Source organism: Netta rufina (genome assembly GCF_964035555.1).
Source record: "Netta rufina genome assembly, chromosome: 1".
Lineage (NCBI taxonomy): Eukaryota > Metazoa > Chordata > Aves > Anseriformes > Anatidae > Netta > Netta rufina.
In genome coordinates, this window is record NC_140123.1 from 56905888 (window position 1) to 56933814 (window position 27927).

The window sequence follows — 27927 nt, forward strand, 5'->3', positions numbered from 1 at the left end:
TATGCATATTACAAAGGTAGCAACATTCTCATAGCTCATAACGTAACTTAAAGATGATTCAGTAGGTTGAGTATTGATTATTTACTGCTGTTACTGGATATAGAAAAGAATGTGAGATGTAACATGTTTAATATGGGTTTTGGAGTTCAAGTATTTGGGGGGAGAAAAGGCACAACAATGCCTACTGTGGATGGCTCTGATGTTTTCTTTCTTTTTCTCTACCCAGGGAGACAAAAACACTCAGTCCACTGGCTAGATGGCTAGGTTCAGATTTCTGCTCTTAGTTGTTCTTTTGCTTGGCTGATTTCAATTTTTATTATTTTTGCTCTAAACTGTTGCCGTGAACATTGCTACTTTTTTTTTCCCTTGAAAAGATGGCTTTTTTTAGTCAGCAGTCTCCTTTCTGATAAAGTTTTAAATATTTAATAAAGCAATTGGTCTGTGGAAAGCACCATTTGCATTGTCTTTGTGTTCTTTCATGGTGACTGAGGAGATTGACAAAGTAGTACTTTGTGTAATATCTATACTAATTTCTAAAACAGAAGAGGATAGATGTTTTCAATTTAGTATAGAATTCCCTACAGTACTTATCAGGCTTTACCGTCTTAACATTTTTAATCAGTTGTAAGAGATCCTCTTATTCTCTGATTTATATAATAGACCTCAGCTTTTCTATTTTTGCTTCATTTGACTTCAAAACGTTTCCTATGCCATAAAAAATAGACATTTTTTCATATTCCATTTTTTCTATATATAAATGTAAATAAGAGTATCACTTTTTAAGCTAACTTTTTAAAGAAGAAAAAGATTAATCATATTCTTAAAACAAGAGAAACAATATGTAATATCAAGTATATTACATCTTATTTGACCATTTCTTCTCAGAAGTATCTTGACTGAATTTTTCAACGGACTCATAACTGGCCATGTGTTTTGAATCCTCCATCTGCTGGAGAGCTTTTCACATTTTCCGGGGAATGCTGGACTCCTTCTTCTCTCTTCTTCTCTCTAAAGATAAATGAATTATAGGAGGAATTGAGACTTGTATAAACCTCCCTTAGCACTACCAAAAGTTCATTCTGAACAGTTGCATAGCAGTACTGTGACTTATTTGAAAAATGCTTTCTTCATAGGATCACAGAATGGCTTGGGTTGGAAGGAACCTTAAAAATCACCTAGTTGCAACCCCCTGCCATGGGCAGGGACATCTCCCACCAGACCAGATTGCCCATCCAACCTGGCCTTAAATATTTCCAGGTTGGAAGTATGGATGGGGCATCCACAACTTCTCTGGGCAACCTGTTCCAGTGCTTCACCATCCTCATAGTAAGGAATTTCCTCCTAATGTCTAATCTAAATCTGGCCTCTTTTAGTTTAAAGCTATTGACTCCTCCCCTGTTCTATCACTATGCTCCCTGATGAAGAGTCTCTCTCCTTGAGCGAGTCTCTGCTTTCTTGGTGCTTTGTTCCTGTTCAGCCTCAAGCACATCTTGTTCATCAGTGGTATTTCCTCCTCTCCTGTCCAGTGGGTGACATGGATCAAGGTATGGGACTCCTCCACGTGTTTCTGGCTGTCTGCCTGTCCTGCCGTGAGTAAACACAGAGCAATTGCTGCAGAGGCAGCTCAGGGCTGAAGGAGGGATGGGTGGCAGCTTGGTGGTACTGCAGTGCTCTTTAGCCACAACCCAAGCACATGGGTAAATTGATTGCTTGTGGCTGACTGGCGAAACAAGTGTCAATTCTAGTCACAGAAGAAGTCTTGGCAGGTACATACGTCTTATTTAGTGGTAACCCTTTGAGAAATTTTGGGCCTACTGCAAGCTGTTAACCTGATTTCTTGCTCTGAGACCTTGCATCAATGTTTACATACAGGCAATTGTTTCAGGCTTAGGCTCTTTCCAGCAGTTGCTTGTGTTTGCTAATTAAAATAAAATGCCTTAATTTTCGTGTTCCTGATTACTGTTGTATTTGTCAGGGAGGTTTGGAGACTGATCACAAATCAATCTTCTCTGTGGCAGACATTGCAGGAAGAGTGTGACCTCACAGACAGGCTTTAATTACTTGTTTCATGTGTTTCAACTGTCTTGTAAATTGCCAACTCTCTTTAATTGCTGTGCTTTAGTCAGGTCCTCTGAACAGGAGGCTGAGTATACATATGTGAAGCTCATAATTACACCTGTTCTGTCTAATGCCGTTTTAACATACAGTGCCTTTTTCTTGTCTACTCGCAGGGTCATATCAAGGCAGATGAGCTCAGAGGGTATTGTGTTCAAGAAATTCAAAAAAGTACTCTTGTAGGGTGATAGGTAATATGCCTACCTGGTGTCCTTTGATAACTCTTGGTTCACTCGTGTTATTCGTTTGCACTCTTCCTGAAATACAAGGATTCAGAGAAACCTGCAATGAAGAATTTACTACTAATGCTTGAAATCAGAGAGAGTGAAAATGAAAGATTGTGTGGTTTTCTAAAGACAAAGATTTCATATAAAAAGCTATTAAAATGGTGCCTTTAATTCCTTCATTATACATTGTTTATTTTTCCTTTCTGGGTCCCAGGAAGAAGTGTTTTTTCACAGTTTTCACAATTACACTTGGGGCAAAGATTTTAGGAGCCATAAGGCACTGTCTTTACAGCAGATTAAATAGAAAGCCTTGTAGCAAGAGGCTAGTGCACAATCTGGCCAGTTGGCAACAAAAGGGGGAAATTTGCTTGTGAGTGATTGGTAAGAGCATTTTAACTTGGAACAACTTGGAAGATGATGCAGTTGCTAGGTAATGTCTTTCATTTCTAGAAAAAGTCTTGAGGTGAAAGCTAATCAATAAGGTAGATACAGTGTGATGTCATTTGTTGCCATGGTTTCTGAATTTAGCAGTCTGTTATCTGCAAATAATATTGATGGTTGCTATGCAGTTGAATCTTTTCATATTGTTGTTTTGCAATTATACAGCTCTTTAATCTTGGCTAAAGCTTCAAAGAACAGCGTGTCTAGGAGTTTAAACATTATAATAGATAGGCTTGTATTACAACCCTAAAATATCTTGAAATTTACTACCTAATAAACAACAGGCATCAGCAGGAAGTGAACAAGGTTAACATTTTGGTGATTAAACTTCCATAAAGCAGTTGACATTTTCTAGTAAATTAATCTGCAAATTAAATATCTCTGTGGAATTAGTGCTATGACTCATTACATGGCAGATCATGTAAAAGAGCGGTAAGCAGTCAATCCCCTGGATGATAAGGCAGTCAAATGTCTACAGCTGCAAATGGCTCAAAAGTCATCACAGCTTCTTGAACAATGTCCTTATGTTTCATATATGTTTTGCATTGTGGCTCTTCATTAAGTTTGGGGTTTGCTAGCAAATATTTCATAGCAGCTTATGCAAAGTATCAGACAGGCTGAGAAGCAAATGAGCCCTATTTTTTCCTGATAGTTGTCAAGGTGAAGGAAAAGTATATTCGAGTCAGGTCCTTTAAATCAAATACAATATTTCATATTCTATGGAGAAGATGTTAGTTGTAGTAGGATGCCGTGTATCCTTTACTTGATTTATTGGCATCTCTTTACAGTAGTTTTTCCTGTTAGTTTGAGTTATTGAAAGCATTTTGGAGGGAAGGAATGAAGAGATGAAAAGACAACTCAGTGAAAGCTAGAGAAGGTAACACAGGGTGATCTGAAAGCCAAGGTGATTTGTAGAACCAGAATACGCATGGTACCCATCAGTGAAGCATTTTAAAGGTGGGAATGGTCAACTGGAAAAAGTAGAAAGAGAAATAGAGTGAAAAGCAGAAAAAAAAGGCTGATGGAAGAAAGAAACTGGTTTTATTGAGGTGAGGGAAGAATGGGGGGAAGGAAGGGTAGAAAAAATAAGGCTTCAGTTTGCTGAATTCTAAGTTTTTTACATCTTCAGAGTGCCATTTGCCATGCTGTCAGTTTTTTTTTTTTTTTTTTTTTCCCCTCCAACTTATTCCTCCTCCTCTTCCATTTCCACTGTTCTTTGCCTTAACAACATATTTCTTTAGAAAGTGCTTTGCCACCTTCTTTCTTGTCTTCTTCACACATCTCTCCACTGTGTGGTGACATTGACTATCATGTTTCTTTCAAACACAGAAGTAATTGCCATCGTAGTCCTACTTGTCCCCTTAATATAGTGAGCAAATTGTCAAGGGCATGCCCCCAGCGGGAGACCCGAGGAAGGTGGCACTGGGAGCAGCGAGGCGTTCCTTCGGCTAAGATCCTGCTCTTGCAAAGTGGGCAGGAGTGTTGTGGATGACTCCTCTCCTGGAACTCCTCTAGAAATCCCCTGTTGGCTGTGCAGAAACACAATAGCAACCTTCAAGAAGGGTGTCCTCAAAGCACTGCTACTGACAGGAGGCAGATGGAGGAGACATGCCGGCTTAATGATGATAGCAGATGTCAACAAGTTAACAAAAAAAGGAAACTAGAAGCACAGCAGTGCTTCTTACCCAAATGTTTAAAGAGAGGGAGGAGGAAGGAAAAAAAAAAAAAAAAGGAAAGCAACATGGAAGAGAAGAAACAAATCAGTAGAGATGATCAGCTAGAGCTGTAAAAGACTATCTGATGCTAAATCTGTAAAGTGCTGCTGCTGACTGGATTTGTCTAAAGAAGTATTTCACTATTAGGCTGCCACAAAGGAAGTGCATTTACTTCAGATGCCATATGCCAACTGTGCAATTAGGCTTCCAGTCATACATGCTGCCTGTACTAAAGCAGGGGGCAAGCCTCAGCCATTTGCAATTGTTGTTGCGTAACACTTGCTTTTACAGCCCTGGATATTCAGTTTCAGAAACTGCCCTGAGATTTTTTTTTTGTTTGGGATAAAATACTTGTTATCTTTTATTTCCTCAGGGTATTTATCTTAGGGATATTTATTTTCTGTGTTTTTTTTTTTTTTTTTTTTCTTCCTTAGGGAAAAACTAAATTGTCAGATAATTTTAAAAACAGTTTCACATAATAAAGTAACTCAATTTAAAGCAGATTAAAGGAAGAAAACATTTTCTGTCTTATAAAAAACAAACAACACAATACATTGTAATATAAGAGGGACAATTTGGTACTTTGTACTATTGAAAAAATTCTTAACACATACACGCAATAGTGATGAGTCTGAGACAGCTTTAACAATACTGTTTCTTAATTTGTGAATTTTTGAGGTTTTTCTTTGGTCAAGTCCTGATACCAATAGCCATTGCAGGAAAATGAATGTAGGTGAGAAGCAGACAAGGGATTTTTGGTAACTTATACACAGTAAACTGTACACAGCAAAGTCCCTAGAGCCACCATGACACTCCCAGCATAGCATATGCCTTGTGATGCCCTACAACCTGTTCCCAGCCCTTACGCAATGGGACTATGGTGTTTCATATAGAATTGGATGGCCCAGTGTCACTGAGCACTGAACTCAAGCTTGGGGTGGGTTTTCCAAGCATGATACGGACACTAAAAGAAAAACACAGATATCAGTGTCAGCATTAAGTGAAAGTGTCTTTGCCTTGGAAGTCACATACAGGCCTAAGGTAATATAATACAACCTAGAACAAGAACTCATTGACTGTAGATACAAATCTTCTAGGTGTGTGTTATAGCTATGTGATGTAGGAGGTAGACTGTTGTTACTATGGACCCGTGAATAGTGCTGAATGTAACACCTAATGCAGTTTTTGCAGTTGACAGCTGGCTGTTTAGACTAAGGAAAACACATACAGATATTTACAGATATTTAACCCACTTAAATGTTTTAGCAACTGTTGATGCTATTTAATAAAAATCTCTGAGCATGCTGCTACAAGTTCACTTCAGTGTAGAGAATTCTTGACACAAAAAGTAGTTCACAGATCCGAAGTCTGGAAACTTGACTTGAGATTTATTAAAGCAATTTTCATTTCATTTTATGTCTGCATGACTCAGCTAAGCTCTTCTCTGGAGCTTTTATATCTTTAGTTCGGGTCTTGGGTCAGTCATGCTGCAAATAATCTCTTTTTATGAGTAGACTTAAGGCATATGTTTGTTTTTCTGTGTATTGATTTAGAAAGAGTTAGTTCCCTAACCAAATCTGAACAAGTGGTTCTTGTAATAGTTGCAGCACACTTTTTCTTATATATGAGAAATTAAATGTACATTTTTATAATTCACAATATATTGCAGAACAAAGTGCTTGCTGCTTGAACATTGTGAGGAAAGATCAATTCTCACCAGATTTCCACAATAAAAAAAAAAAAAAGCACCCTCCCCTCCCATGGTCTCTAGCACCCTAACACAGCAATTCTATGTACACTACTAAAAGCAATCCTTCCTGATTCTTGTAGCTTCTGTTCCAGTACTAAAGAATCATTATTATCATCTGATGTTTCAAATGCAAGGAGGTTGTTGTGCAGGATTTCACCTCCTGGGCTTTCTATCTTTTGTGCGAAGACTCATGAGGTGCAGGACTTGGCAGAGCTAAGACGCCACACTACTAATGCAGCTCCTACACACGTCTGCTTCCTCTCTGTGGTGTTCACCAAGAATGCACCAACATTGATACCTGTGATAGTGGTTGGTATGTCATGGTGAGCAACACAGGGCACCTCCCTCACTCCACAGCTACAGCTCAGCACTCTACTGAGAACAAGCCACATTTAGGACTCTGATGTTCTTCATTTCTCTGAGAAGGTAAAATAGCCTTTCAGTGCAGACAAAGAGTTTTCAAGTCCAGCAGGAGGACTGCATTTTTAATGTAGATGTAGAATTTTGCGAAAGAGGTAGCACCAGCCCATTTAGCTATTCTATCAGAAATCATCAGGCATGTTGGAGCATTTGAGACAGAACTGTACCGATATAAGTTCATAAAGCTTTTTTTAGAAGAGGAAAACTTTTATTTTTTTCCAATATAACTAGAGAATTTCAGGTTCAGATATTCCTAGCAGAATATTGCTCCTCCTTGCCCAAAATCCTTGCAAGAAACTAATCTCAAGGTTTTCATTCTTTGTGTGAGATCAGGCCAATATTCACAGGTTTAAAGAGGTTGTAAGGATAGTTTTGCACCTATTAAAAATGCTTCCAAATGTTTCCTTTATCTGGCACAGCAGAAACTATCCTCTAGGTCCAAGAATTACCAACATTTTAAAAGCTGGAAATCCTTCCATGTATTGTCCTAATTACTCTTTATAATGAAATATTAAGCCCTCCTCTAATCTCTACATATTCTGTGTCAATTGACTATATGGCAACCATCTATGTCAGAACTGAGCTAAATTTGTAGTAAACGAACAGTTCCTCAAGTCATCTCTATTGTTTAGCATAAGAGAAAGCATTAGTATACCCCAGCAATGTGAAGAAAACTATAAAGCATTGCTATTTTTTTTTTTTAGGCATTACATTTTTTTATATGAACAATTATTTATTTATTTATTTATTTTAATGAAAAGCCATTATAGGTATGGGAAGCCATTGCAGACTACTTTGGGAATGGGAGATGCTAAATAAACTGTGTGTCCACTGTTTTCTGTTTGAGTTTATGCATTTCTCCACATCAATTAAACTCAACTGGATTACACTTGCTCTTAACGCTTCAGACTGAGCAGGGTATGATGAGATTGTCCACACTATTTTTGGCAAGTGTTGCATTTTTTGTACTCATTTGCTGTACCATTTATTCTCTTTGGCAGTCTTTTGACTCTGCCAGTCAGTGAGTTTTCCTTTTACTTAACTTAAGCTGCTATATTCTATCTATATACTTCCTTGTCATATCTGCTTCTCCCCACCCAGCATGTCCCCTGAAACTTTGCGATCATCTGTGCAAATCTTGCCACCCCCCTTTCTCTAATTTGCCATTTATCAACATTATTTTGGATCAACTGCTCCTGTCCAGCATGAAATGGATTCTGATGACAACAAAGACACAGCAGCAATAAAGCTGCTCATTGCCCGAGATTGCTTGATAACAAATAAATTGTGTTTTCTGTTAGTTAGTGTTTTCAGATGTTAAACCTGGGACAGCCATGGGGCAGAAAAGTCCTTCCTGAAGGAACACTGCCTTCTGTTCATCACTAGTGTGAAACACCATCCTTCCTAGGTGCTGATGAACCTGGTTTGCTTTCAGCACAATCTCAGCTTGTGCTGAAGGCTAGTGCTGCAGTTTGGTACTGTATTCCTTACACATAAGAGAAAAACAAACAAACAAAACTTTATTTGTTTTCATTTAGAAGATAAAAAATCAGCACCATGCATAGAAAGATCATTTATGCTTTAGAGTTATAGATAGGAAAAGACAATGAAGTACATTTTATTATATTTTGTATTTATTTTTACATTGAAAGCTATTGCTGCTTCTTCCTGATGCTTTTCCTGGCAATAACAGAGTAAAAATGTTTTATTACACAAGTTATATACTTCTAGTGCAGTGCTTTAAAATAAAAATTATCTGTATAAAAGAGACTTTCAGTCAGTCCATGTAGGAAGCTCGGAATTGGTTTTAATGCAAGCAGCTAGTGTCACAGCAATTTGCATGGCAGCAGATTTAATGTAAGTCTAAGGCACTGTTTACTTTAGCTATGCTTTCATAAGTGTTGGACAAAGAAATGAAAAACTACTATAGTAAATGATGAATAAAATCAAAAGCTAAATGCTTAGGGCCCAGATTTTTAAAATTCTGGAGCCAGCTACCTAACACGCATGTGTTTTAATGAGATGTGGCATTTTAATTCCCTTTATAAACAACAACAACAAAAAGCCCTAAGCTGGTCTTTTTTCAATCTTCAAGTAATAACAATTAGCAGTAATAAATTAAGACTCCTATTGACATCAATGGCAGAACAGAGTGAGAGGAAATGTTAAGACTGTAGACAAATAAATGTCTTGTATAATTATTCTATTTTTAGAATCTTGCATTGCAATAAGTAGGTAAAGCTTTTCAATACTAATAGCTAATACAACATCCATCGTAAAGCTACCTTCATCTGAAGTCATCAGACGAGGAAATTTACTGTCCCTGTTTAGTGAGGAGAGGAAGCCAGTTGCTATTAAATGTCTGAGGTGAACTTGTTTCTCTTTACTCATAAAGTGTAGCTCTCGCTCAGACAGTTGAAAAGGTGATGAATATTATAGCCCTCATGTGTTTAATTGTTTCTGTATGCCCTGGAATTTAAAGAGAATTTAGGATGTGTTTGGCAGTAGCTTTCCCTCTATAATCAGGTTGCTATGGTAAACCTATTATTCCAGACAAAGAAAGGGTGTGTTTAGTGAAGTGCTGATCCCTCTTCAGTATAATGTGAGCTTCAAATTACTTTTGAACGACTGAATTTGTATGGTATTTTAACACAATAACCAAGAGAATAAGGTTGCAGAATAAGGTGTGGCTTCTATTATTTCAGTAGCAGACACATTTGACAAGGTAGCAAGGTATGGCTGAAACAAACTCACCCTTCAGACATCTTCTGCATTTCCCAGGGAAGAAACCTGAAATTTATTGTTACAGAATGATATTAATTTTTTGTGTTTATCTATATGGCGATAAACTCAGCCTTTGAATTTTACATTTGCTGCATCTCATTCAGTTAGGCGTTCAGAAGCAAAATGGATTTAAATCCTCTGCTGAATTACCTCCAGAATGTGCCCACCTTAGATGATCTAACCAAAATCTCAGTACTTTTGGAGGAAAACATACTTTTTAAGTCAGTACAAAGTTGCAGTTATTTACTGCCACCACTAAATTCCCTTCTCATGTTCCTTGTGCTGTCTTTGTCATATTTGGAAAAGGAACTGTGAAGAAATAATTTGAGTACCACTTTGAGCAGTGTACTCAGCTATTATGACTGTATCTGTGAGTATTTCAGAGAAGAGAAATAGCTCAGGGAAATTCTTTTCCAGAGCACTAGCTAACTGAGGTTTCTGTCCATTTTCAAGAAACAACCAGCTCTGCTGAGATCCACAGCCAGATGATCTAAATCATACCCTAAACTCTGTGGAAAGCTAGCCAAAAGAAAATGTGAGGCACAAGTACCAACAAGGAACTTGGCCTGTTTGAATGTTGGTGTTTTATTCATTAGCTAAGATAAGAGAAGTGAGAAAGTAAATCCCCTTCAATTTTGAAAAGGCAAACTGAGCTTGTATCTCATACATGACAAAAATGTGCCCTATCTGCCTGTAGGTGGGATATTCCTCAGGTTTTCCCCAGTGGAACTGTTGTACATGAACAAAAACAAATAAATATTAATTGCAGCAGGGACTGAGAGGAATCTGATCCCATGCCAGTGCAAGTGCCCAAACACTGGTCTCTCAAGTCATTCTCACTTACTAAATTACATATTACAGAAGGTAATGCTTAATTACAGAACATGCAGGAGCCTCATTACAGAACCTTCCTTTGCTCATCCCTCTGGAGGATTTTCCATCTCTGCTGACTCCTCTCTTCAAAAAAACTTGCTTAAACTGATTTTATTGTCCTTCAGGCATCCTCCTTGTCACCAGTTCAAGACAGTTCTTTTGTTTATTTTTATAGTCTTCACAACAGATGGGTCCTGTTCACCAGGTACCTATCTGCCTAGGGGCAGCTGACTGTGCTTTGGGACACTTGGTGATGTGACATTGTTGTAGAAGAAGCCAGGATGTCTAAGATGGATGGATATAAAGAGACTGAGATCCCCAAACAGTGACAAGTTGGACACATTAAAAGTTTCTGTATATGTATAAGTGTTAAGGAGCTATTTTGTAGCAGTTACTAATGTAGGTTTCCTTAGCAAATAATTATAGCTTAGGCAATGCATGCAAATAATATCAATCATTCTTTATACAATTCTATTTTAAATGTCGACGATTACCAAATACAAGTGTATTTCATGATATAGAAGGTGAACTTATGAACTTCCTATAATGTTTCTTTCTGGAACTAATATCTTCAAACAATTGCCAATGCAACATCATTTTAGAGTAATGTATATTATAAAGGTTTCATGAAGCATTTGCTATTAATTCAATCAGCATTTTTTTTTTTTTTTTTTTTAAGATTACAACACTTTAGATAATCATAAAGCATTCTTCTAGACTGCATCCTGGCACATACAATTTCAGCTTGAAAATGCAATGAACATTAATGCTTGGAAAGATGAAGAGCAAGGCAGCTATAAAATAAGCTGGAAATTTTGTCCAGAAATGATACAATCTGATTTAATTAGACTGACTTTGTTGAAAAAGAATTGTAACAAATTTAATTTATAAGCTGACAAAATATGGAGTAACAATGATCTGGTTGTATGTTGACCTAGAAGGTTTTATTGTCACAAAGCCTACAGTTAGAAAAGCTCCATTAAGGTTCTCCTTAACAGTACTTTTTCATTGGGCAAAATATTTCAGCAAATCCTGAAAAAAAAGTAATGCCCATGATGAACTGTTTGGATACATAATGAAAGGCTGTGCTTAGAGGGCTTTTTGTTTTGGATCAATACTTGCTGCTACTGTAAGTTTGGGTTCTGCAGACCTGTGTCCCAGACCTGTGCTGAGTCACACTGATGCTATGGATAGAATAGATCCAGAGAAAAAGCTGTTTCTGTACCCAATGCATGTCTCCTATAGGTGGTCCTATTTTTGCATATGTTATCTCTTATCAAGCCTATCAAATTTGCTATTTTGGTCCCTGCCTTGTGTCATATTTTGTGTATTCTTATACATGTAGTAGCATCATGTTAAAAGAATTTACAAATATGCAGTCAAACTTAGAAGTTAGGAAGGAACAAAACCAACATTACCTTAAGTCTTCCTTGTATTTGTGTAATTTAAGATTGTCCTTAATTTTATATATATATATGTATATATTTTGATATCTAACCATTTAGCTCTGACTGCTCTGAGAGCTTCGGTGAAGAAAATCTGTGGGTCTTGCTGAATCTGTTCCCCTTTTAAGCTCTGTAGATTTCTCCTGTGAACAGATTGATGGGAGGGGGGACTATGACAGAGGTTGTGCTTTCTACTTCTATTTCATCAAGTCTGGAAAAGAAAAATCATAGATTTTTTTTTTTTTTCCCAAATGCCTGAGAGAGTATTTAAAGAGCTATGATTCTACATGAATAAAGTAGACTGCATCTTTGTCCTGTGCATGAATGATTTAATTCTAATCAAATTCATTAGGAGTTTCTGAGGTTTGTGCTAAATATTTTAGATCAATTACAGAGGTTAATTATGCAGTTAAACATGTGGCATTGCTCTGTTATGCAAAGTTAAGATATGAAACAGATACAATGTCAATGACTGCTTATTGTTGCTGTTTTCATCAGGATGTGACAATGATATATTTTGCTTCTGGTTGCCATGGAAGAGGGATAGTGGTGTTTTGTTGTTGTTGTTTGTTTTGTTTTAGGGCTTATATGGATACTTTAATTAATACAGTGTTATACTTTGTCTTTGGGAGGTAGACTATGGAATAAGTTTGTTGTCTTATTTCAGTTGTTTCACTGCAGTTGTGACTCATAGACATTTGTTTGTTATTACAGGGAAATGTGAATGTGGCCAATGCACTTGTTTCCCTCCAGGAGACAACAGAGTTCATGGTAAAAACTGCGAATGTGATGATCGGCAGTGTGAAAGTGCAGATGGCGAAGTCTGTGGGGGTATGCATTCACTCAATATAATATAATTAATATAAATCTTGGCAGTTTATAACTTTATATTTCCCTTGATTTCATAACATAATGGCACTATAAGACATTGACATCATTGATCAGTTATAATGGATTATAGATTTTTGTAAGAAACAAGCCCTGTGTATATTGAATGTTAGTGAATATTTATTTTAAAAACTTCAGAAGCACTCAGAGGGAAGTAGTCTAGATCCTGCTAATAACATATATGTAAGTGTTGTAGTATATGTCAGCTTCCATCAGTGTTCTTTAAAAAATAAAGATGCTTAAACGGAAACTTGAAAAATTAGGTAATTTTTCTTTTGCACTTAGTATAGTTGATTTATTATGTTGTATTAATAATGACCAGCAATACATTTGAATATTTCATATTCAGTAACAGTGATATTTCTATTTTCTTAAAAAGTAGAATATATTACAGAAGAATTTAATGCTTGAGATATATTGCCACTGTACATGTATATGCAGATGGTTTATTTTAGTGTTGACAGTAAAAACATCACTTGTTGATTTTTCAGTAATGAATGTTGGTATTAAAAAATATTTCAAGTTATTTTTAGACATGTAAATGCATACCTATCATATAGTATTTAAAAACAAATGAGTTGTATTTGTCCTAAATTCTAAATAGAAAGATAAAATTCTAAATAGAAAGATAAAATATCTTTCTATATTTTATTGGCTTTATTTTTGAAATATTCATAATATTAACAAAGTAGTCAGTATGAAACCTGACACATTTTATTATATTTCTTATTTCTATGTAAGAAAAAGTCATATTGCTTCATAATCCTTGTGTACATATAAATTCTGACTACAGGGAATATTTCTTCAAGGGCTCTGCCAAGCAGAATGGAAAAACTCTTGTTAAAGTCTCTAACCAACAGTAATAATAGTTTATAACATTCAACGTAATTCAATAATATGAGTGTGTAGAAGAAGAATAATTTGAAATTTAATTTTGTTCAAAGGACATAAAAGCAGATAAAAGCACTGAAAAGCTAGGTCATATTGGTTATAAGTTAAGTAGCTAGAAACCAAAATTCATCATCTTCCATAATTAAAAATATCCGTTCCATTTATGTCATTCATATTTTACACTATTCAATAACAATGCTTAATCTAATTAAATAGCACATTTTGGAAATTACAGACAAAAATTCCATTGTTCCTTATTAGGAAGGGCACAGTGATAATTTTAACTTTTATTGTTGGATACAGGACCTCACATTGAAATGATAATCAGCTCAACACTTGAGCTAGTGTCCATTTTTTACTGTGTAGGAGATACCCTAATTCACACTATTACCTGAATAAAGTCTCTGCTTTAGTCTAAACAGCATTGTCCAGTGGCAATGACAGAAACTAATTAATTAATTTACAAAATAATACACTTAAAATTTATTTTCCTAATTTTGAAATAACGAATAGAAAGGAAAACTAGCTCATGAAATTACAAATCAAATGTAGTCTTAAGATCAACTCCTCCACTTTTATTCAAGCTGATAGTTTAATTAATAATGATAATCTGTGGTTGAAAAGTTATATGGGAAAACACAACTCAAGAGATTGTGTCCTGCTTGAAATTGCAGTGCACAGCCTGCATTGACAGGACTTCAGAAGGCCAAGCCTGTGACTTTCCTTTTCTACGGAGCTGAGTTTATTCCTTATTCTTTCCCCCCCAAAAAAAAAACATAGAATACGCATCGTATCAGGAATCCTATTGTCCCAGGCTCTTTTGTAAGTAAAGGGAGAGAAGTAAGCACAACACAAGATGATGATTAAATCCACCAAGATTGGAGGTAACCCCTGAAATGCCTCAAGAGAGACCAGAGAATTTTTTCTTACCTGCAGCTAACTGAACAAAATGAGGTGCAGCTGGTCTCTAGAGTTTTAGTCTTCCCAATTAGAAGCCACACTGCTGCTAATGCTGCCCTCTAAATATTGTTGGACTTTTGTGGTAGATCTGTTGGGATTACAGTGGTAAATAATTGGCAGATCATTTTTTTCATATTCCTGGCATTTTACTTTCTGCTCTATCTATTGTATTTTAAAATATCAAATTGTTTTTAGATTATTCTACATTTGATTGTAGTTTACTCTTTGAAGCATGTTCCTATATCATGGTTATATATGATTATATCTGCTTTCATTTTTTTTCAGCAGAGAATGTTTTCCCCTCTTCCCCTGTTTCTGTTTCAGGCCACACAAGTATTTATTTGTGCTTGTCTGGCTTTTCCATGTGAAGAGTGCCAAGATTCAAATTAACAAACATATATGTCTTACTAATCACACAGTTCCTTTCCATATAGCAATTTTCATTCTCATGGCTGCTGGAGTTCAGTAGTGTGTGTTCTTCATTTAATTTCCCTTTTCTCTTCTTTTCTCTCTCTTTCTCTCTCATTTTTTTTTTTTAAACTACTGGCAGATCCAAAGCCCTTATTTTCTTTCATCATCCAGTGTCCATCTGTGCTTCTGATCCATCTGCCCAAAAGGCCACCCCTCTACTCCAGTAATTTATTTTCTTACCACTTCCTTAAATTTCTAGCACTTGAGGGAACACCTATTTAGGTGTAAGTACAGGAATGTCTACATGTGCATTATCTTCAGAGAGTCCCCACTGATTGCAGCTTTCTCTTCAACTCACCATTTAAGAATTGAAATCCCTCACCTTCAGACTCATAAGATAAATTTTTTACTCCTTATTCATTTTCTGTGATTTCAGCTTCCATTCTGTCTTTTCACTGAAATTTCTCTTCACTCGGTTTCTGACGAAATGTAGGAATGTCTTTCATTGTTACCCTCTTCAGCTCCTCACAGTATCTGATGTGACCAAGAGTTTCAGCACTGCCCTTTTATCCGAATTATCAGATATTTTGCTTAACTATCATTTCTGAAAACATTTTGAATGTTTCTTTAGATATATGGTATTTCTCATCTCCTCGCTTTTAGGAAATTCTAGCCTTGTGTTCATGCCCATTTCACAATTTATCTATTTAAAGAACTCCCACTAATTTTGTGTTAATGGCACAAACCTCTCTCTCTCCCTTTTGTGTTTACCAATCTTCATCTCAGCCTGAGCATCTTAAATCTCTGGCTGAACTGCTTATTCCTTCCTCTTTCCTTCTTCTCTTTACATTATTATTTTTCTACCACTGTCACTACCTAGGCAATTACTGTCAGGCCATAAGCCCTTGGTAGTAACTCTGGCTGCAGAGAATTAGAAGCTGGACTCTGACTGTGCAGAGTCTGACAGTGAGCATTGAGTGCCTGTAAGTACACAGAAAGAGGACCAGTGTTTCAAAATAAAATGCATGCTGAAATGAGAAATGTGAATGACAACCTAAATCGTTTGGATAAGAATTGTTACTGGCCTCCTCTGACCAGCAGAGATTGATTAATAGCTTGCTTTCCAGACCAGCTGTCCATGCGACGGTAGAAAGACATGAGGCGAAGGATATGATAAATTAGGGTACAACCGAGTGAGACCTTATTACCATGTTTCTGCATGATTGTAGTGAGTCATTCACTTAAAAATTCAGCTGCCCATCACTGCAGTACCAGGAATAGAGACATTGCTTCTCCACAAAGACAGAAGTTTCACGAGGACTCAGCACAGATTCCACAGCCTTCTGATAAAACATACAGATTCCCCTTCCTTTGTCCATGCCTCTGCAGAGACTTAATATTCTATGTCTGGAGCAGGTCTCTCATGCATCTTTTTTTTTTTTTTTTTGAGATTGGTGTGTTCTACCTACCTAAGGACCTGTTCCCTGGAGTTCAGTTTCTTTCCATGATGTAAGATTTGCCCTGATGTATTGCACTGCTGATTCTCAGAAATATTTTACACCGTATTTTCTTTGACTTTACGCAGTTTCTGATATTTTCATGTGCAAATTAAATTCTTTTGGTGCCAACAGCAGCACATACATGTAAATGACTGGAGAATCACAGGTATGCCAGCATGAGTTTTTTCTTGGCACAGCTGTGTCACTGATATACACAATGCTTAATCTTTGCATATCCTGTGTCCTGGTGAGAGATACTTCTTTCGCTCCTCTGAGGTTATGGCTGTGCTACAAGCTGAAGATGTGTCCTGAGCTTACAAGAGTCATTTGTTCCCCTACTGTGTCCAGTAATGTTTTTCAGTGATATCACTGCTGGCTGCTCCACCTCATTGAGCTGACTGTTCTACATGTTCTGCTCACTTTCAGGACTGAGGGTAGGCAGGCAATAAGAATTCAGGACAACAGTAAAGATCAATTTGAAATTGATCTGATAAAGCCCTGAACTCCATTTATTTTGATTTGTTCTTTGGATCGTTATTGGCCTTGCTGTGAATTCTTGTCATAATAAAGCATCGTCTACTGAAGGAAACAAACAGAAGCCTTTCAGGGTCCTCCATGTAGGTGCACCAGTAGGTGCAAGATTGTGCTGCTTAATAATCCTATGATGAAAATGAGAAAAAAAAATATTGGTTGAAGCTCCACACAAGCTTTACTGGGGTGTTTAGCAAAGATTGAAGCTTATAACTCATAGCAAAACCTTTACATAGCTCTAGGGTTGCTGCCATACTGTTTGGTGTCAGTATTTCAGTCTGGGTTTTATATACTGGGCCACCAATTAGGTAATCATCTTTGATGAGACCTTTTCATATTCAGTCATCGAAGTTTGTACTGTCATTCATACTAAGAAACAACTAAACCCCTGGTCACTCTGGTAGGTTAAATATTTGCCTGGTGGCAATAGAATACCTTGGGAAGCCTAATATATATGTTTTCAAGTAAGCAAATTGACTTTGATGATTTCTTAACTCTTTGTTTTGGCCACTGCACATCAAAATATAGTGATAACATTGGGTAATGGAATAACTGGCGTGTCACATCCTGTCACATCAAAGAGTAAATGCAGCTATCTTCTTTGTTTGTTTTTACCAATGCATTTAGGCTTATTAGTTAGGGATTAGTTAGGCTGCACCGATGGGCTGAGGTCAACTGCATGAAGTTCAACAAGGCCAAGTGCCGGGTCCTGCACCTGGGGCGCAATAACCCCAAGCAGAGCTACAGGGTGGGAGAGGAATGGTTGGAGAGCTGCCAGGCAGAGAAGGACCTGGGAGTGATGGTGGATAGTCGGCTGAATATGAGCCAGCAGTGCGCTCAGGTGGCCAAGAAGGCCAACGGCATCCTGGCTTGTATCAGGAACAGTGTGACCAGCAGGGCTAGGGAGGTGATCGTCCCCCTGTACTCAGCTCTGGTGAGACCGCACCTCGAGTACTGTGTTCAGTTTTGGGCCCCTCGCTACAAGAAGGACATCGAGGTGCTTGAGCGGGTGCAGAGAAGGGCGACGAAGCTGGTGAGGGGCCTGGAGAACAAGTCCTACGAGGAGCGGCTGAGGGAGCTGGGCTTGTTCAGCCTGGAGAAGAGGAGGCTCAGGGGCGACCTTATCGCTCTCTATGGGTACCTCAAGGGAGGCTGTAGCGAGGTGGGGGTTGGCCTGTTCTCCCACGTGCCTGGTGACAGGACGAGGGGGAATGGGCTTAAGTTGAGCCAGGGGAGTTTTAGGTTAGATGTTAGGAAGAACTTCTTCACTGAAAGGGTTGTGAGGCACTGGAACAGGCTGCCCAGGGAAGTGGTGGAGTCACCATCCCTGGAAGTCTTCAAAAGACGTTTAGATGTAGAGCTTAGGGAAATGGTTTAGTGGGGACTGTTAGCGTTAGGTCAGAGGTTGGACTCGATGATCTTGAGGTCTCTTCCAACCTAGAAAATTCTGTGAATTCTGTGAATTCTGTGGATTCTGGTTGTAGTTTGGAGCCTTGTAAAAGTGGAGGAGCTGCTCTGTGCTTTGGAGAAAATGCTGAGGTAATAAATAGCACTTCACTCAGGTCTGCTTTCCCATCTCTTTCTCCTCTAAGATTAGGAAATCAGTGAAGCAAAACTCTACATGAGTCTTTATTGAAGAAGTTATATATATATACATGTATTTAAAAAATCCCCAAGTAAATTAATTTTCACCACTCAGACACATTCTCTCATTGATTTAATTATCTCACACCCTCATGCTCACATATTTGCATGCACCAAAATGTCTGGATTTAAATGTTTGTCCAGGATCACTTGAGTGTGATGCAGAAAATGAACAAGAGCCACTTGCCATCAAGTCCTTGCTAGGTCTTTTCTTCTTGACTGTCAACAAGCTGATGGTCTTTAGACATGTCTTTTATATGCTTTAGAACCCATTCTCTTGACTGAGGTTTTTGCTTACTTTTACTTCCTTAAGTTTTAGGCAAGTCTGGTGCTTGTTGTCTTCACATTCCTAGGACAATATTGCTCCTGTTGGGCTCAAAAGGAAAGGAATGACATATACTATGTGCTGCTTTGACATCTTTTTTTGTTGAGCACAGTCTTCTGTTCACATCGAGTCATCACGACATGCTCTTACTAGAGTAAAGGCCTTGTGGTCTTGACAAAATAATACATTCATCGGTTTTTCTGCTATGAATGTGCTATTGGCTGTCAGTGGGGGTCATGCTTTTAACCTCATTCTGGTGTTTCTTCTGGTGGTTACCTAAACGTTTTCATTCATTTACAACAATCTTAAATTTCTAAGAGTAGTCTATGTATTGATAGAGAACAAGGGAACACCTGTGATTTACAAAATCTACATATACTTAAAGCCACAATTGCCAGCTTTCTGTTTTAAAGTCTTGCAACAGACACAAACTTTCACACCATGTTCTTAAAATTAGTGAAGGATTGTAGGATCACATAATCATTACCAGGACATGCAATGGAGGAACTGCCTCTCAAAAGGCTGGTATTGCCCCTGATTGCCATGCTTCTTTGAATATAAGTTTTTCATTACTATTGAGCCAGGCTAAGTAATTTGATTCAGAGTACATGCTGACTTCCTTTTTTGGAAGATAACTATGCATTATTATATGGTAAAGATATACTACAAAAATGGTTAATTATTTTTAATGAAGGTTTCTAGGTCCATACTGCAGAAATCATGAATGACATTTATTCTCTCATCTGTGCAGTGAGGCAGAAACATGACATTTTCAGATGGCATGTTCTTAGGAGACCAGTAAGGCCATAACCATAAAAATGAGAAAGCTATGATTAATGATATGCTTCGTTAAGCAAAGCTAACTTTTAATACTATAGTGCAGTTGCTGTTAGACAATTTCCTCATTTCTTGCAGTAATACTGCTTCACGGTAACAGAAGTATATAGGACATAGTACAGCTAAAATGCTTAGGAACACCAAATAGGAAAGAAAAAATGATACCAGCCTATCTTCCAACCACAGACAGCTTTTGAAACTGGCGGGTCTGAAAGTTCAGAAATAAGAATTCAACTCCCTACTATATGGGGCAGTTGAAAGCCTTCAATTTTCCAAACACAGGTACTATGTATGATTTCCAATGCCCAGAGTTATCCTACTTGACTCCAGTGTGGCTCTACAAGGACACAGGGAGACCTGTGTAGTTGCCATGAGGAAATCCTTGATATTTTAGGCTATGTCAAATGGTGCTAGGCATCTGAACTGAACTCATAATTTCTCTTTGGTTCCTGTTGTGTGCAAATAACATTATTTTTTTTCTTCCCCATCTTTTCAATAGTAAACTCTTCAGAGCAGGGGACTAAGTTCTCTTGATTGAGAAATCTGAAGTACCAGTCTTTGTTACAAAATTCACTAGAATTTTTATGCTATTTAGTAGAGATTTTGATGACGTTTGTTACTGAAAAATGAATGCAGATGATTCTCTTGGGGAAAAAAAAAAATCAAACACATGCTTAGAGGGTAAAACTGGTGCTGAAAAAAGGAAGTACAAATGACCATATGGTAACACTAAGTAGAGAGTCAGCGATTCAAAGCCTATGTCCTTGCTCTTAACTGCATCATCCTAGCTCTGAGGCACATCCAGGGGCAACAACAAATATATTCAAAAGGTAGCCAGTGCATGTACTAATGTGCATGGTGTATTCTGTATTAAATTCAGTTGGTTTTACTTGGCTCAGTATTTCATATTTTTTCTTTTAAATGTACTACAGATTTCTGTCCTGGTCACACAGACATTCGTGTAGGTGAGACTTCACATAGATGCATAGAGAATTTAGCTTGTTCAGCTTTTAAGACAGCATAAAACATGATTTAGGATTGGAATAAGCTTTCTAATTGAATCTTACTGTTGAAATGAGCAATAAATAAATTGCTAATGCATCAGTATTTAAGTTGACTAATAGATACTAATTCACAAAGGCCAAAAGGGGCTTATACGTTGAACTTTATATGTTAGACTATACAGAGTCATTAGACTACAGCCATTACACTATACACAGGTTTCGCTTATGTTGAAGTCTGTGTACTTTGTGCAGCTAAAGCCTGTCTCTGAGAAGGGCATCCATCTGTGCTCTGAAGACTAAGAGATGGGCAGCCTATGTCAACATCACAAATAAGTTTGTTCCAATAATGATCATCCTGGTATAACTGCTGTTTCATTTCTGAGATGAATTGGCCAGTATCAGCTTTTCTCTCTAGTTCTTGCTTTGTCTTTCTGTGGTAGTTTTTTTTTTTTTTTTTTTTTTTTTTTCTTCTTCCCAGGCTACAGATACAAATCTTTGAAGGTCTTTCAACAAGCCTGTCTTTTGAATTCTTTCTTTGGAACTTTTTTGGGTCTTTTCCAAGTTTTTCAAAATCTCTTGAAATATGGATTATCACAGTGAGTTTCCATCTCATCAGTGCTCTAAATGTTTCTACTCACTTCTGTTCCAACTCAGTTCTCTCCTCTTACATGCATATGGGGATTGCATTAGATCTTTTCACTGCAGCATTCCACTGGATGTTTCTGTTGAGTTACCTGTCTGTTGCGTTCCTCAAGCTGGAGCTACAGTCCACCTTTACTAGACTTGGACAACACTAAGCAAACTATTATGAAAATAATAGACAATCAGTATTTTGTTTCAGATTTTTGTTAGGTTTCTCTGACTGTAGTTGTCACAGCTGTTCCAGTCTCCTGGCATTCTCCTGGCATTCCAAGATTCAATAAAAATAAAAATGATCAAGTACTTTTTTTTTAAATCAACTCTTTTAGTATATGCAGGCAGGTTAGAAATACTTCTCCCAACAGAAGATTTTTAATATTCTTTTATGTTAATAATATAATGGAAAATACTTTACTATTCTTGGGTAATAAAAAAATAGATCCTGTTTATATTTAAATATATTGAGAAATATTTGTTTCATTTACTGTTTCATTCTAAATCGAGGATTTTGCATTCTGCTGAGATTTTTCATATTCCTAAAACACTTTTAAAATCTGTTATTCATCCAGTTATTATTTTTTTGGCATCTCTTTGGTTTTTATTATGTCAGTTTTATTCAGAACCAAAGAACCAAATTTTTATTTATATTCGTTAATATCTATTTCATCATTCTTGCTTTGGCTGTACAGACTTCTCATTCCTAACTAGTAGAGTTAGTGGAGTCTGACAACATTTGGAGTTGACTGCATGTGTTCTCTGGAACTGAAGTTCCCCTCAGCCATACAATTTTCTTTCTAAGCATGGTAAGAAATAACTCATTTCAATGTCTAAGTTGATTTGGGTCAATCGGGGTTACCAATTACCTCTGCTAGTAATCTGTCTAAGCTTTTTTTTTTTTTTTTTTGTCGCTGCATTCATCTTTCACATTTAAATCTTGTGGTTATTGGATTTATTGATAATTCTAAAAAAAGTGACAGCTTTTTTAATATGATCTTTTCCTCTCCTTTGCCTCACTATCAGTCTTATTTTTTCTACTGAAGATTAATGTTTAAAACATTCTTATTACATATTTAAATGTTCATTAACACTGATTTTTATGAATGAAGATTTATAGTCTCAGAGCCATTGCAGCATGCAACTTGTTTGTGATTTTAATTTGTGTTTTATGTTAAGTCTGAATTGATGATAGACCAACACTTTCCAGTAAATCTGTTTGATCTGAACAGTTAAATCAGTATTTCATCATGTTAGCCAGTTCAGTTGGGCTGAACTTTACACATCCAATTAGAGATTTTCCTTTTGTCCTTTGCTTTTTCTGTGATTGCTCTATTCTTGAATTTGAAACTCCTCCATGAAGAGAATTATCTTCAGATCTAAAAGGACCTTACATGCTTTTTGTTGCTGTTGTTCATTATTTTGAGAGTCTGAGATTCATTGGAATGAAACTGGGACACTTTCAAAATAATTTGAATATTGAATTTCACTGAAAGCAATGGTTATGATGTTTTGGCCCTTTTTTTTTCATTGGCTTGTTCAGCCATCTTTAGACAAATGCAAAGACTGTCTGCAAGTAGGATATACATAACTGGACCAAATAAAGCAGTTATTTACAGGCTAGCATATGCGGAAGACAGTGAGGAATTAACAAGCATTGGGCTAAGCACTTGCATGCTCACCACCCAGGTGGATCAGGCCCCCAAAGAGCTGCAGCTGCCCGAGCTGGCATCATCCAGGAGGGGACAGGCCAGCTGCCACGGCTTCCACAGAGACCCCACAGTCCTGAGGAGCTGCCACAAGCCTCAGCCTCCCCTCCACTGTAGCACTGATGATTCAGCCTGGGTCTCCTGGCTGCAAATATACCACTCACCAGCACCCCCAGGCTCTGCCCATTAGGTCTCACAAAACTTCAGTATGAGGATGTAGGTCATGCAGCCAGGACAGACTAAAGTTGGCCTTAGTGCCTTTGGACATGGGTAGCAATGGACCTAGCAGGGCAGGGTGGAAGCTTGCAGCAGGGGCTACAGAGAGAGCATCATAATAGTGAAAACTATTGCCCTTTGGTTTCTTCTTCCACCAGAAATGGAAGCCCAACATCTTGAAAGATTTGCAAATAAGTCGGAGGAGACATCTGAATGTATTGTAGAGAGAAAATCTAATTGAGAGAGATGTAGATAAGTCTTTGATGATTCTTGTTCCAGTAATTCCAGCATTGTCTCATCTCACCTCACCTCACATCTCATCTCACCTCATAATATAATAAATATTATTTGAGTAAATTAGACTCCTCAAGACAAAAGAGTTCTTTGTGCTTTGGGGATTTATATGGTTGTACTGGGTGTAGTGATTGCACAGTGGTCTCTGTGAGATGAGAAACTGCCCCGCGTTGTGCACAGCCAGTTCCAGCTGGCTCTAGAAGGGAGGGTCAAACCCCCCAAAAAAAAAAAAAAAAAAAAAAGCACGTCAATGTTATGTGGGAAATTGTGGGAAATTATTTTAAGTTTTATTTGCTGAAAATTAATGGATTATTTGTTACCTTTTTATTTGACTTGCATGAAGGCTTTACAGACATGACCATTCTGTGCATGCTTTAAATCATAATGACTGTAGAAGAAGAATGAAGCAAAATTATTTCCTTGGTTAAATAAGCATGGATTTCTTACTATTCTTTGCTAAAATGAGTACAAGTATTTCTATCTCCATAAATAATTTTCCAACACCTAAATCAAGTTGAGCATTTTGCTCTTCAGTAATTGATGTATTCTTAAATCTAATCTGTATGTTGCTAGGAAAAGAATTAACAAGGCAGATAAAAATGCTCTGACAGTAGCTTATCCATAGTAAGTTTTTGTAGACCATTGTATGCCATCTACCTGGAAGCAACATATGGGAAAGTATGTCTGCTTGTTTTCTTCGTCTTGTGTTTTGGTTTGTGGTATAGATGTTGTTTCCCAGTCCAACACAGAAGCTAAAGTAGCATCAAGTGTCTATTATTAATAGCTATCAATGTATAGTATTTGATATATGTTAAATGCATATATGTAAATTTTTAATTCCTGAATGTCAGTTGCAAAAGTGGGCTAGAATACTCTCATAATAAAGCTGTGTCATTGTTACTGAGCATTTACATTTCTGTAGGTAAGCAGACCAAAGAAATAAGGAGCAATCAATACACAATCTGGGCTATGAAAATGACATTTACATGGCTGTAAATATGAACAGCTCCAAGATTTTGAAGGTTCCAGTATTTTCTATTTTAAATTAGTGAAGTATTTGGCTATCAGTAAAACCTTAAGGAATTTTACTTGCTGCAACTACAAGATTTGTCTCTCTTTTGCACTGCTATCAGTACCGCCTCCTGGTTTACAAAGTCTAGTTGCAGTGTTGCCTCACCAGAAGAACACAAATCAGAAAAGTAAATTGCTGGTTTGCTTCTTTGCATCCTACAGCTCAGTGCTTTGCCAGATACTCCTATTGCTTTTTGCTTTTTCCTTTCTTCCCAGCTCCCAGATTATCTCAGTTCCTTCATTTCCACTCCCATTGCCCTACATAACTGGTGGGATAGGACAAAAGTCAGTGGTATATATAATTTGCTTCTTTTAAGCCCAGCAAACTGAACAGCTAAGGATTTATTTTATTTTATTTTTCCAGAGAAATACAAATCTGTGTTGAAAAGTGAAATGCTGGTTGGGAGACATTTCTTCTTTTTCCCATTTTACTTTTCTGTACTGTCTGCATTTGCTGATATTTTTTCCTTCTTCTAGCTTTTCACCTTAGTTTGACATTTTTTTTCCCTTCAAACAAATAAGTCTCAAAAAATCTATCTATCTATCTATCTATCTATCTATCTATCTATCTATCTATCTATATTTTTTCCTAAAATCAATTATACCATCTAGGCTCTGTATTTGAATGACGTTCTAGGGTTTCTTTGGCTTTTCCCTCACTTGTCGTTATCACTTCTTCTTCCACTATGATTTCACAATCTTTCTGTCCACTTACCCTCCATTCTATGTTTTGTTTTCTAGTCCCTCTTTTCTTTCTGTCCTTTCATTTCACCCTCATTCCCCCCTTGTTATTAAACACCTTTTGAGAGCTGTCCTCATTACTATATTTTTCTTCTGCTTGTCCACTTTCCCTCTCACTCAGGCTTCTTGTCTCAATTTGGGAATTGAAGTCTATCTGTGCCCACATAGTAGTTGTATCTGCCTTCTTCTTCAAAGGCCTTCCTTGGTGCCATATGGTTATATGCTCTGGAGGATGCTCTGGTCTCTTCCTCCTCCTTGCTTCTTCCTCAGTATTTCATTACAGTATCAGGATTGAAAGTGGCAAACTTTTTTTTAAACTTCTGAGCTGAGATAGGGGTATGTGTAGAAGAGATGCAGAAGAGAAAAAGGATTTCGTTAGGGTGATGAGAGCAACTATTTGTAGGGTCCCTGGTTTTAGGTACAGCCAGTTTTAGAAAGTGCACAAGAGCCTGGTGTAATGATCTTCATCCTCCATCAGATTTCTGCATGAGTTAATCTATAGTAATTGCAGAGTATGCTGAGTCCAGACTTTGCACATCAGCCGCTCCACTCACTACAGCAGATAACCAGCAGTAATGGGCTGCTGGAGGAGACTGCAGCTTTTACAGCCCTTGTCTGCTCTGCTGTGTGCTGCACTTCAGTCAGCCCTGAGCTGGGGTCTGCTTCTTCAGGTGATAGCATGGTATATGCAATTGAAATTTTAATATGGGGCTGCAGAATAAAAGACATGGGAGGGAAGGGGTTGTGTCTGTCTTCAGTAGGTTGTGGATTATGGAGTATCCTATAATGCTGAGTTGACGCTTAGCTTTCAGGATGAGGGAAGATTTTCAGCATGTAGGAAAGAAATGGAAAAAGATCTGGAGGCGGTGAGCCATACCTATGCTATTCAGTATGTCACTGTTTTCTGCTTGTTTTGCTCATAACCTACCTTGGTGTCATTACAGGCCATGGCATCTGCTCCTGCGGCCGATGCATTTGCCAGAATGGGTGGTTTGGAAAGCTTTGCCAGCATTCAAGGAAATGCAACATGACAGAAGAGGAGAGCAGAAGTCTTTGCGAGTCAGAGGATGGTGTATTATGCTCGGGGAAAGGTAAGAACTTGCAGCTGAGCTACCCTATGGCAGTGCCCTGGCAGAAGAAAATGATCACATTCTGGCAGACTAATGTGTGTGGCAGTGGGTTGTTGTTTAGTAACCCTTTCTTTAAAAGGCACGTTTTATTAAAAGGATGTTACATTCAGCTCTGTAATGCACTTACATCCATTTTGTCAACACCCACCACAGCCGTGCATGCTTAACAGTGTTGGTCTCCTATGCAATTTGTTAATAGCAGATAATTTCCTGTATGTGTTTATCTGACGCTCTGTGTCGAGCAGCTGTACATTATAATCTAAATGTTGGTGCTCCATTCAATCAGAGGGACAGGATAACACTGTGGTGGACAAGATGGCAAATCTAATATCTCAGACAACAGTAAGTGGGGGAGTGTGTTTAGCAGCAACATTTGATATGGTTAACCTCCCTCCCGCAGCACAGCAGCAAAAGAGGGGTAGACATTGTCAGCCTCCATGACAGAGCCCCACAGACTCTCTCATTTTCTGCTTTTTATTCAGATGGTTGCATCAGCTTCGGTTCAGTTATAAAAGAAAATGCCAGAGGGATAAATAAAATTTAGAAAATATTCATAATTAACTGAAATTGTTCTCTGAGATTTTTACCTTGCAGTCTTTCAAGCTTGGACATTGCATTACTGGAAAGAGGGTTTTTTCGCTCCCCCATAGTGCAAGCTATCTGTTTTTTATATAAAAGGTCTAAAAGTGAAGAGACAGAAAATAGGTGGTGGGAGTATTTGGAGGATAGAATGCACCTGGACATGGATGTGACATTTCCTCTGCCCATATATCCATTGCATGGGGAAGATATTATCTTACCTGCAAGCTGGAAAAAAACAAGTAGGAACATCAGGCAGATTTCCAGTTGTCCCTTCTGGTAACTTTTATTTCCATGCAAAGGAAATGTATATGGGGTTTTCAGCCTGACCTTCTTCCATCTGTTTTATTACTTGTCAGAATTCCCCCCAATGCACCATTTCATTTGGTTTTCCTACAGCTGGTGCAAAACCATAGAAACTGAGGAAGTTGCACTGTTGCTCTGTTGCTACCAGAAGATATGGCTATCTTTAAATAAGTGTATATGAAATAGAATACTGACTTACCAGAGAATGGGAGTTACTCCATTTTACTGCAGAAGCTAACTTTTCTCTTCATAGCCTTGGTCTCCTTTCAAATCTTTGTATAAACCATGAAGGTGAGCAAACATGCTTAAAATCAATAAAATACACCATATTGGATTCTAAATAAATGTAAACATGAAAAATGATCTTGAAATTTAAAATATTTGTATTATCTATCTGCCATCTTTCTGTAAGGATGGCTTGGAGCTATTTTTTCCAGCCCGTGGGTTTTGCTCTGTCAGCAAGTAACTTTGAGCACATATATCAGGGC

At 37.5% G+C, this 27927-nt stretch overlaps 1 protein-coding gene across 1 annotated transcript in view; it reads left to right on the forward strand.

Annotated features, from left to right (window-relative positions):
• ITGBL1 (integrin subunit beta like 1) overlaps window positions 1-27927 on the forward strand; it is a gene marked incomplete at its 5' end in the record, with an annotated part of 148562 nt that overhangs the window by 115010 nt on the left and 5625 nt on the right. The window contains 2 exons of the mRNA XM_084290278.1: window positions 12485-12601; window positions 26369-26515. Coding sequence (XP_084146404.1) covers window positions 12485-12601; window positions 26369-26515 — 264 coding nt within the window. The remainder of the gene's footprint in view (window positions 1-12484; window positions 12602-26368; window positions 26516-27927) is intronic.